The following is a 12,424-nucleotide window of genomic DNA, read 5'->3' on the forward strand; positions in this document are numbered from 1 at the left end:
CTTTTATGCCAGTTTGGGCGTTTAACTCCCGTTTTGGTGCCAGTTCCAGCGTTTAACGCTGGGATTTCTGAGGGTGACTTTGAACGCCGGTTTGGGCCATCAAATCTTGGGCAAAGTATGAACTATCATATATTGCTGGAAAGCCCAGGATGTCTACTTTCCAACGCTGTTAAGAGCGCGCCAATTGGGCTTCTGTAGCTTCAGAAAATCCACTTCGAGTGTAGGGAGGTCAGAATCCAACAGCATCTGCAGTCCTTTTTGGTCTCTGAATCAGATTTTTGCTCAGGTCCCTCAATTTCAGCCAGAAAATACCTGAAATCACAGAAAAACACACAAACTCATAGTAAAGTCCAGAAAAGTGAATTTTAACTAAAAACTAATAAAAATATACTAAAAACTAACTAGATCATACTAAAAACATACTAAAAACAATGCCAAAAGGCGTACAAATTATCCGCTCATCACAGGTGCAGGAGCTCCAACGCAGCCTTCACCAGTAGGCTAAGGAGTTGAACCAATATCCAGAGAGGTATCAGGAGATCCTTGATAGGCAAAAGTGTGATTTACACTTTTTATAACTCGAACAATTCTTAGCAATGGCTCCAAAAACTTGGTGCACACTACTATGGTTCACTCACATTCTTCACAACTTCGCACAACTAACCAGCAAGTGCACTGGGTCGTCCAAGTAATAAACCTTACGTGAGTAAGGGTCGATTCCACGGAGATTGTTGGTATGAAGCAAGCTATGGTCATCTTGTAAATCTCAGTCAGGCTGATTCAAATGGTTATAATGGTTTTTGAAAATTATGATAAATAAAGTATAAAATAAAGATTGAGATACTTATGTAAATCATTGGTAGGAATTTCAGATAAGTGTATGCAGATGATGTGTTCCTTCTGAATCTCTGCTTTCCTACTGCTTTCATCCACTCCTTCTTACTCCTTTCCATGGCAAGCTGTATGTAGGGCATCACCGTTGTCAATGGCTACTTCCCATCCTCTCAGTGAAAATGGTACAAATGCTCTTGTCACAGCACGACTAATCATCTGTCGGTTCTCGATTATGTCGTAATAGAATCCATTGATTCTTTTGCGTCTGTCACTACGCCCAACAATTGTGAGTTTGAAGCTCGTCACAGTCATTCAATCCCTGAATCCTACTCGGAATACCACAGACAAGGTTTAGACTTTTCGGATTCTCAAGAATGGCCGCCAATAATTCTAACTTATACCACGAAGACTCTGATTAAGGAATCCAAGAGATACTCGCTCGTTCTAAGGTAGAACAGAAGTGGTTGTCAGTCACGCGTTCATAGGTGAGAATGATGATGAGTGTCACGGATCATCGCATTCATCATGTTGAAGTGCAACGAATATCTTAGAACAAGAATAAGCTTAATTGAATAGAAAATAGTAGTAATTGCATTGAAACTCGAGGTACAGCAGAGCTCCACACCCTTAATCTATGGTGTGTAGAAACTCCACCATTGAAAATACATAAGTGATGGTCCAGGCATGGCTGAATGGCCAGCCCCCATGTGATCAAAGATGTAAAATCCCATATGAAAATGCAATAGTAAAAACTTTTATTTATACTAGACTAGCTACTAGGGTTTACAAAAATAATTCTTAGTGTAGAAATCCACTTTCGGGGCCCACTTTGGTGTGTGCTTGGGATGAGCTTGAGCTTTACACGTGCAGAGGCTTCTCTTAGGGTTAGACGCCAAGTTGTAACGTGTTTTTGGCGTTTAACTCTGGTTTGTGACGTGTTTCTGGCGTTTTACTCCAGAATGCAGCATGGAACTGGCGTTGAACGCCAGTTTACGTCGTCTAAACTCGAATAAAGTATGAACTATTATATATTGTTGGAAAGCTCTGGATGTCTACCTTCCAACGCCGTTAAGAGCGTGCCATTTGAAGTTCCATAGCTCCAGAAAATCCATTTCGAATGCAGGGAGGTCAGAATCCAACAGCATCAGCAGTCTTTTTTCAGCCTGAATCATATTTTTGCTCAGGTCCCTCAATTTCATCCAAAAAATACCTGAAATTACAGAAAAATATACAAACTCATAGTAAAGTCTAGAAATATGAATTTTGCCTAAAAACTAATAAAAACATCCCTAAAAGTAGCTAGATCCTACTAAAAACTACCTAAAAACAAAGCCAAAAAGCATATAAATTATCCGCTCATCAATCCTCAATGCGTAATGGATACGAATAACCTCAACCTAGAGTGGAGGAAGTAGCTGGAGCGGTTTCTGCGGATGGAAGGTTAGATGAAGGTGTACCAGGCTCAAATGAGTGCCGCTGGCATCATCCCTACTAGTGGTTGCACCACTGCTGGTTCTAATGGTCCCGCTGGTGACACACAAACAACACCACATTTTGCACTGCCTTCTCAGGGCCACGGAACCGATGAGGATGAGGAGGACTAGTTGGATCTTTATTTATTAGTGTTTCGTTCTATTGTTTCATTGTATTTATTTCTTGTACTTGACTTTTAATTTTATTGAACATTGTATTATTTATTTTAAATAATAAGTTTTTATTATTTATGAATTGACCATTAATTATGTGAAAAATAAATTTAAATAAAAATTAAAATTGACCATTTATTTTAATTTTTTTTAAAAAATTGATATTATCGTCGAATTTACCGAAATAATCCAATTGTAACAGTGCGAGAAACAACATATTTTGGCGCCAACAATACCGTCGAAAAAATTTCCCGGTAACCAATTAGGTTTTCAAACAAGTAATCTGTTGCAGAATCCGACGGTAATTACCGTTGGATGAAAAATTCTGTTGGTAAACATTTACCGGCGAGATTTATTACCATCTGATTCCATCCGACAGTAAATTAGATTCATTTTTTCAGCAAAAAATCCGATGGTAATCAGCGTTTTTCTTGTAGTGATCATAAACCAACGCGGGTTGGTCTAGTGGTTGTTTAATAATCCACCTAAACAAGGGGTCGGGAGTTCAAAGTATATCTAACAACACATTGGTCAATAACAAACCGTTAAATGGAACTCAGATCTACTACGGATTAGTCATTAGACTTGTCAGTTTAAAAAAGGACAATTTACTTATTTAAATTGTTTCACTCTCAATATTACGCAAATACATTGTTTCAGAAACTGATACGTAAATACATTGTTTCAGAAACTTATACGTAAATACATTTTTTCCAACTCTACAGCAACTGGAGGGGACCCGCAAGGTTAGTCACATTTCTGTTTGCTACTCGACACATACATCGGTACAACCAAGCCAACGCAGCCGAACCCCAGCTATACCGCTCCATGTCATCAAGGTTCACCACAAATGGCAACCACTGTATATGTACCCGGTTCGCACTCTTGTCCCCAAATAACTGAGTAGATAAAAGCATCATGATGTAGGCACGTGCGTAGATGCGGATTGTCTCCTCGTTCGCATCTGGTGGTAGCACACTAAACCTCTCGTGGAACCATGTAAAATGGACCGTCATCTGCTTGACCTTATTCGGTGGTGGCAGCTCACCGAATAGGTCCTGAAACCACTCCCAGGCTGGTCGACCACCCTCCATGTATGTCTCAAACTCACCAAGGCAACCACTCACAGCCTCCCCATCGACAGGCAACCCAAGCTGAAAAGCCACGTCCTGCAATGTCACTGTGCACTCTCCAAAAGGCATGTGGAACGTGTGCGTCTCAGGACGCCACCTCTCAACGAACGCACTAACCATTGGCTCATCCAACCAGAACCATTGGCTGTTTAGCCTAGCCAAATGGTACAATCCAGCCCTCTCTAAATACGGGATGATCCTTTCATGCATGGGCATATTCTGTTGCCGTCTCACACTGTATATACACCTAGTGGGCTGCACATAACATGAAAGAAATGCAGGATACAATTAAATTTTCCAATCCATAAGAAAATTCCCTATCTAATAATAAAAAATATCTTAAACCGTCAACAAATTTTAAATCGGTAAACAAATTAATCCCTAAATCCTATAACTAAGTCGTCAATAAACTAGCGAGATTCAAATTATACATACTTATTACAATAACAGAAATGACAACACACTAAACTGATTAAATAACAGCCACAATTATAAAAGTATTACAAATCTTTAACAATAAACTTCAAAACAACAACCCAAACCAATTAAACTAACATCCTAACATGCGAAGCCTAATTTAAAACTAGAGGTACTAATCTATAAACTTTGTATATTCTACCTTACATACCATTTTTCTAACTAAAAAAATCCTAAGCCTAAAAAAAATATCTAAATTATTAACTAACCTCGTCACCAATGGTACCGGCCACATGCGCAACACCGTTCAGTCGGTACATGCTCCTTCTGTCTGCCATGATATCCCGCCGGAAGTCGCAGCTCAAATACCTCGGACCCGCTCTCAACTTGCTCTGACCTCTCTCTAGAATTTCCTCTCTCTAACCAACCTTACAAAACCTCAAAATGAATAATCTGCGGCTGGCTCCGCGGTTTATATATATATAGGCAGCCATCCTCCACGTAAACCGCTATAGGCTCCAGCGGTTTATGTACACCCACCAATGCACATAAACCGCTGCTGGCAACAGTGGTTTATGACCAATCCGTTTCAAACGTAAACCGCGACAGGTCATTGCGATTTTTATTGTGCAATTTATGCTTGTAAACTGCGGCTGGTACTAGCAGTTTCTGTTATCTTGTAAATCGCTACTGGCAGTAACGGTTTATATAGATATGTGAAACAATGTATTTACGTATCAGTTTCTGAAACAATGTATTTACGTAATATTGAGAGTGAAACAATTTAAATAAGTAAATTGCCCTTTAAAAAATATCATAAAAAATCCCAAAAAAAGAAAAGACAAAAATTACAAATTTGCAAAAACTAAGATGTCTCAATTTATTTTTTTAAATACAATTATAAAATAAATTAATCTTTCTGTTAGTTTAATAATGTTATATGAGATAAATTATTATGTGACATAATTATCTAATTCATAAAGCTAATTTAATTCAGTTATATTTTTTATGAATTAATTTAAAATGTGATATTTTAAAAACTAAATTGACCCACGTTTGAAATTATGTTGACCATTAACTCAAATAAAAAAGTATTACTAGATATAAATTTATTTAAAATATGCATAAAATAAACAAAAGATTAAAGTACTATTTTAGTTTTTAATATTTTTGTTTTAAATTATAATTTTATTCTTAACGCTTAAAATAAACGTTATATTTTTTTGTTATAAATATTTTATTTTTTTATTTTTGTCCTTTAATCAAATTTAGAATTTTTTCTTCTAAAAATACTACTTTTTCTTTATTAATTAGTATTTTTTTTCCTTGTATTCTTCTATTATTTTTGTACTCAAATTACTATAATGACTATTATAATCACTATAATTATAATTTTGTTCTTATTTAGAAGAACATCATAATAGAGAAAAACGTATTTGTAGAAGAAAAAAATTTAATTTTAGCTAGAGTATTAAAATAAGACAAAATAAAACATTTGAAATAAAAATAATATTTTTTAAATGTTAAGAAGTAAAATTACTCTTGGATGGATATATTTACATAACCAAAGTAAACATTAACCAATGAAAACACTCCTCTAACTAAAAAAAGCCCTTTGTCATGTGGGAGTGGAACCAGAATATTTGGTTGTTGCTAACTGGACCATATGCTAAAGAGAGTGGGGGGACACATAACCCCTTCCTCTAGGTTTAGTTCTTTTCATCTTTTTCCTATCTATTTCTCTTTGCTACAACATTTATAAGGCCGTGGTTTTTTATTTTTTATTTTTTAAAATTTATTTATATTTAAAGAAAATCTCAACACCTTGGAAGAAGAAACAAAGTGACAAAATTTTGTTATGATCTTTCCTGTAAATAAAATATAAAGACGAGAAACTAAAAAACCTAAATGACATTACAAATTACTAATTGTCTAAACATAAGTAGTAAGTTTTTCGCTGCATAAACATGTCATTGAATGCCTCAGTTTTCCCAACATATTTCTATGTTTGGCAGGACAAGATTTTCCAAAATAGTTTCTGAAACTAACAATATGGATTTTTTTGGTGTATGATGAGGGTGACATGATCATTATGTCAAAACTGTATAACATTTGTACCTGATTTTCAAGCCAAAAATAAGTTAGTATGCAAATATGATGATTACTAGGACTAATTATTCTCTATAATGTTTGTTTTTGAGATGATCATGTCACAATGAGTTATATACTCTTACTATAACATGACCTATATGTGATTAATTGGCACAGTTGAAACTAAATAACAACAATTACTATGATAAGAGAAGAAAGAAAATTTATACTTTTGAACGAAATAGTTCATATATATTAAAATAAAAATACCATTTCCTACAAAATGATATTTTCTTGATGAAAAATAACCTTTTCTCCTGTACGAAACATTTAAATAATACTTTTCATTTTTTTATTTATAAAATATTTTTTTCGATGTTTAAGTGATATTTTTTTCTATTTTATTTATAAAATGTATATTCTATCTCATACAAATTAAAATTACATATATACACGTTAGTTCATTTGACCAAAATATCTTTTAATAAATTTATAATTATATGTATGTTAATTAGTAAAAAAAAGGTGTATATTGTGCTTTCTTCTGAAATCGAATCAACTAGTTCGACTGAATTAATCATAGATTGGCTACTAAGATGGTTTCTAATTTAGAATAAAAATCGATTAGCATTGGCCACTAAGATGATCTATCTTAATTTAGAATAAAAATCGATTAGCAGTAAATCGATCAAAAAATCAGATAAACTGGTCAAACAATTAGTTAACTGATAAATTGATTTATTTTTTACAATTAATTGATTTAAAATAATAAAATAAAAATTTAAAAAAATATATATTTTATACATAAATCCATTATTTTATTATATCTAATTTAACCTCAATTAAATTTTTAAACCTTTAAATATCTGATTATACTAGTTCGATGACCGATGAACTTTTATTAGAACCTTAATATATTTTGTAAATTGAAGAGAAGCTAAGGAAGTATCCTTTAAACATGTCCCAGAGGAAGAAAATGATATTTTCTCTTTTCTAATTGAAGTATTGAACCCTCTATGTGGTACCACATGTAAAATTGTTTGGTTATTTCACTCATTCAAAACCTGCCTCTTCTCTCTCAACTTTGTTCGATTTGGTGTCTTTTATGGTCTTTACATTTTGGGTTGTAAAGTAGGTAAATATTGTGAAACACCTAGTTAATAATGGTGATGTATGTACCACATGTACCTTAACATACACCTAATGGAGGGAGATATATGAATAGACCAACCATTGTAGCTAGTAAGGCTATATAGAAACTCCAACTTGGCCTTCGTTTTATAAGAGAGAATAAAATTAAGTAAAACAAAGAAAAGAAAATAACGACAAAATAATGCTCTTCTACTAGGTGTATTTGGATGAGAATAAAATGTAAAAAGAGAAAGAAAAAAAAATCGTCAATATATAATAATAAAAATAAAAATATATAATCTAACTAAGGTGGGATGACTATGAAAATGGTGCTTGTAGAGTTATGGTGGTGAAGTTGGGATGGCATGGGATGGACAATGCTGATGATAGGTGGCGGCTACAGTGGGTGGTCGTGAGGGAGTCACAGCCAATAGTGGTGGTGACCATGATTCCATGAAGAGAGAAAAAGTAATGATGATGAGAATTAAAGATATAATTAAAAAAATTAACTAAATATTGACTGTCAAATAATAAATTAATTGTAAAGTAGAATTAAAAATTATTAAAAAATTAAAGATAAAATTAAAATAAATTAAATGTTAAAAATATTTTTAAAATTTTATAAAAGTATCAGGTACAAATATGGACTTTATCTTTTAAAATTAAATACTCGGATATGATAAGTCATTAATCGTATAAGATAAACTAAACTAATACATAGTTGGTTAGACCGAAAGATATATTCCTCTCTCTTAACCAGTATCCTTGTATTTGAATTTTAAGTATAAATAGTACTGTAAGAGTTACTCCTTACAAAAGATATGTCACTCAATATAATTTTTTTAATTAATTGAAAATATATCCAGTTTTGTTTCCGGGTAATACAATAAATAAAGTGGGTGGCTATTACTCTCAGTGAAAAAGATGTGATTTCTAGTGACCAAAAGAAAATGTAATTTGAAGCCTCATGTCATGGGAGGAACACAATTTCAAGACACGGGTTGGGCCAATCTAGATTAACAGGGTACTTAAAGTTCTAATTGGGGGTGCATAAAACCCAAATGGCAGGGCATAATAGAAGAAAAGAAAGCAACTAATTGGCCAACAATAAACCTTTAACTGATAAAAGTTGATAAAAATATTGTTGATAAAAGTAGATAGTCTTTATGCTAGCCAAAAACAATGCCCCTGCTTGAATGGCCCCATTATCCCATGCCCTTTAGATAACGGTGGCATGCAGCGTCTTAATCTAGTAGTTATGATCTTTGTCGTATAATAGATATATTTAGGTTTGAGATTTGGCAGAGGCCAATAGGCAATAATGAATAAAAAATTAAAAACCCTTAATATTAAGTATGTGAGTGTGTAGTATAGATGAGTGTTGTAATACTTTTTTTGGAAAGAAGAGTATTGTAATATTATAATGCTTTTGAGTTAGAGATTGTCGAATATAAATTATAATCCACTCTCTTGACCAAAACAAATGATAACAGGTGCGAAGTGGGAAACTTAATCTACCTAATGTTTGGCAAAATTGTGGTACCTGAAATCTTCTCTGTTTTGTTTGATTCTAACACCTTGGGATACCTGGGCCTTTATAATTTTGTTGTTATCATTGAAGACAAAAGGTTAATAATAATTATAAGAATTTAGTACTGAAATCGTCCATAAGGTAAGGGGTAAAAATCAAATTCGTCCCCAACCTTTTTTTGTTATTAAAATTATCCCAAACGCTCAGATTTACTTTAAAATCGTCCTTCCCCCCTCAAAAAAATTTTGGACACTTTTGCCCTTTAGTCGTTAGTGTCCGTTAGAGGTTTTAATAAATAAAGTTAATTTATTTGTTTATTTATTTATTTATATAAAGTTCTGATTTGGGGAGGGTTGGGATTAAATTTGAGCAGTCATCCCTAACCAACAAAGCAGAGAAGGAGGAAGGGCTTTCGAAGGTGAGTGGAGCCATGGCCGCCGAAAGCTCACGGTCGTGTCGGAGTCGGTCGTCTGCGCAGAAGAGGGAGTTTGTGTGTGGACATGGAGAGAGAACTGTGCTTAGAATTTCGGGAGCGAAGAACAACCCTGGACGACGATTTTTGGGGTGTGTCTACTATGAGGTTAGGGTTTTAAGTTTCTGTAGGTGGGTGATGGCAAGGTATTGTTTGTTTTGGACTCTGACTCTGGTGGGTTGCTGCAGATCCAGGAGGAGTGTGATTTCTTCCGATGGGCAGACCCAAAAGCAGAGAGTGAGGATCCTCATGTTGCAAGGATGAAGAGGAAAGTTGCGGTCCTGAAAGCAAAAGTGAGGGACATTGAGTGGAAGCTCAAGGTTGCTGCAGTGTTAGGGATTTCTGGATGGGTTGTGTTGTTTTGCTTCTGGTCGCAGATTTGGTTCAATCAGAGGGAGGGGGTAGCGTGTGTGCTGCCATTGAAGTATGGTTGATGAAATTAGGGGAGAATTTAGTGTTCAGTTTGTATTTGTTTGATTGGGTCTGAGTTATGTCAATTGAGATGTACTGGGTATTGTTGAATATCTGGGTTTGGTTTAGGGTTTTGATGACTATTTTTGTGAGTGAAATGATCTCCTTGTAATCTGATAATTAATTGGAATGAAAAATTTATCTGTTAGCATTGAAATTGTGACTGAAGAGTTCTATTAATCAACTTTGTAGAAAATCAACTCAAAGGTGAAAATTCATTAAACAGAACCAGAATAACATTAGGCAGAACACAGTCTAGTGTAATTCAGTAATAAGCATAGGAAAATAACACCAAATGGTGGATACTTGGGTCACCATCAATTCCATTACATGGAGACTAAACAAAATATAGTCTAGGACATTCAAAAAATCTATTGCAACTCTGTTGCTCACTAAGAAAGATTAATCATAAGCCATGTTGTCTAGTTATCAAAAAACCAAAAAAAAAAAGTGTCACAAACATTGTGTCAATTCAAGCAACAGTACATTAATTACAGCACAAAAGACAAATGCTCAGAACAGTCTAAAGTTTTCTCCAAAGTCTTGGTGGAAGTTTAGCCATGAGCCTAAACTTTCTAGGAGAAACATGAAGTGGAATTCTGTGACTAAAGGAGACAGGTCTGGCTGGTTGGCTGAAGCTGGTTGCACCCTTCTCCTTTGGTGCTGGTGGTTGTTGTGTAAGGCTTCTAGTGGACTTTCTGTTGGGCCTAGTTGAGAATGATGTGGGCTTGGACTTGGAATTGGTTGAGTTAGGCTGAGAAGAGGTGGTGGCTGGTTAGGGCTAAGATGATGCTCTAGACCTGGTGGACCTCCTCAAACCCCCACTTGCAGATTACTTCTCAGGCTGGAATAAAGCCTTAGAACTGGTTTTGGGTCTGATAGATAAAGGCTTCCTTCCTCCTCTGGTCTTCTTGCTAGCAGCTTGCCTTGGTTGTTGGGCTTGGAAAACATTAAAGAATGCACTTGATGAAAAAATAAAACTATAACCCTAATAGTAATGCATTTGATGATATACATACACTTACATCCAGGGATGGCTTCTTGCATCCTCCCCTCTTGTGTCCAGATTCACCACAGTTTGAGCATCTCTGAATTTGTCCCCTCCTAGACAAGTGGGACTGGCTGCTGTCCGGAGGCTCATCAGGTCCTCTCTTTCTTTTCTTGACTGGTCTGTGGCTAGGCTTTCGATAAGGAGGAGGCATGACATCATCAAAGTTGGTTTTCTCCCACAAGTCTGGGCCATTCAGAGGATTGATGACTGAATCATAGCACTTGACATATGCAGGCTTCTTGTAGCAGTCATCAACAAATCCATCTATGTCAAGGCCCTTATAGTTGATGCAGCTAATGGCATGGGTGCAGGGAATACCACTAAGCTGCCACTTGCTACAGGAGCACTCATGAGCAGAAAGATCAACAGCAAATTTAGACAAACCATTAACAAACTCGTATGTTTGTGCAGCAGACCAGTAAGGCCTCCACTCACCAGCTGATCTGTCTCTCCTCTCTCTTTTCATCCTAATGCGAGGTAATCTTCCTAGAGTCTACTATAGCATTTAGATGTCTGTGCACCATCACATTGATTTGCCTTATGATTTGCATCTCCTTCTCCCACTCCTTCCAGTGTGTAGCCTTTGCACACCTCCACGTTAGCTGCTTCAAGTGTAACCCAGGAAATTTCTTCCTAAAGTTGCTGTAAAGATGGCAGACACAGAACCTATGGTCCACTCTTGAAATGACTTCATCGAAAGCAGGCAAGAGACCCTAATAGAGCAGGTAGAATTGTGTTACATAACAATAATTACTTCAATAAAGGACAAAAGCATCAACATCCATGAATTTAAGTTTATCAAATGTAAGATTTTAATTGCTACCCTAAACTATTTACCTTCTGCTGATCAGACATGAAGGTTGATTTTCCTATGACCTCAGCTCCGAAATCGTTAATCAGCAGCCGGAGAAACCACTTCCAGGTGTCTTTGGTCTCTGCTTCCACAACGGTGTAGGCGATTAGAAGCATCTGATCATTGGGATCCCACCCTATAGCTGTCAACAACTGCCCCTCTTGAGGTGTCTTTAGAAAACACCAATCCAATCCAATGAACTTTCTACACTGCAGGAAGCTCTTCTTGCAAGCAGCTAGACACACATATACCCTTTGAAATATGCAATAGTTGTTTAACCACTGGTGCTGGTCCTCAACCTCGAAATCAAGGGACCTTTGTACCTTGAGCGTGACTGAGGACCCTGGATTAGCACGTAGCAGCTCTGAGCAGTAGTCAGCAATCCTTTTGTACTGCTTCCGGTAAGCTCCCTGAATCTCATCCAATGTAGCTTGTCTAGACCTAGCTGCCATTGATATTGTCACTGTCAAATTTCATTTCCTTCGTGCCTTGTTGACCAGGTCCTTTATCTTCACTTTTGGGTTACCTTCCACTTTCTTTCTAAATACTTTACTCAGCCAACCAGTATGCAGTATCCCTACGCTATGTGACTGGCCACAAGTATGCTTAAGGTTCATTGACCTAAGCTGCCAAGTCTCCTCTTCACTCATTTTTGCAGCGTATAACCAAAACGGACAACCCTCTTGACAAAGAGCCCTCACCCTAACCAAGTCAAGTTTCGCATACCTCAGTCCCCTTCTTGTTTGCACTGCATAAGCTGTAACAGTGTCCTTGAATTCCTCCCTTGAAGCAAA

The 12,424-nt window shown here is 36.0% G+C and overlaps 1 protein-coding gene across 1 annotated transcript; it reads right to left on the reverse strand.

Annotated features, from left to right (window-relative positions):
* Positions 1–10,706: 10,706 nt before the first annotated feature.
* Positions 10,707–11,243, reverse strand: LOC107489002 (uncharacterized). Its single transcript, XM_016109784.3, has one exon. The coding sequence runs from the start codon at positions 11,241–11,243 to the stop codon at positions 10,707–10,709; it is 537 nt and encodes a 178-aa protein (XP_015965270.3).
* Between the last annotated feature and the right edge of the window lie 1,181 nt (positions 11,244–12,424).

Source organism: Arachis duranensis, chromosome 5 (genome assembly GCF_000817695.3).
Source record: "Arachis duranensis cultivar V14167 chromosome 5, aradu.V14167.gnm2.J7QH, whole genome shotgun sequence".
NCBI lineage: Eukaryota > Viridiplantae > Streptophyta > Magnoliopsida > Fabales > Fabaceae > Arachis > Arachis duranensis.

What these genes read in the sequence shown, in the direction of transcription:
- LOC107489002 (XM_016109784.3), bottom strand. Translation starts at nt 11,243, where the DNA reads ATGAAAAGAGAGAGGAGAGACAGATCAGCTGGTGAGTGGAGGCCTTAC.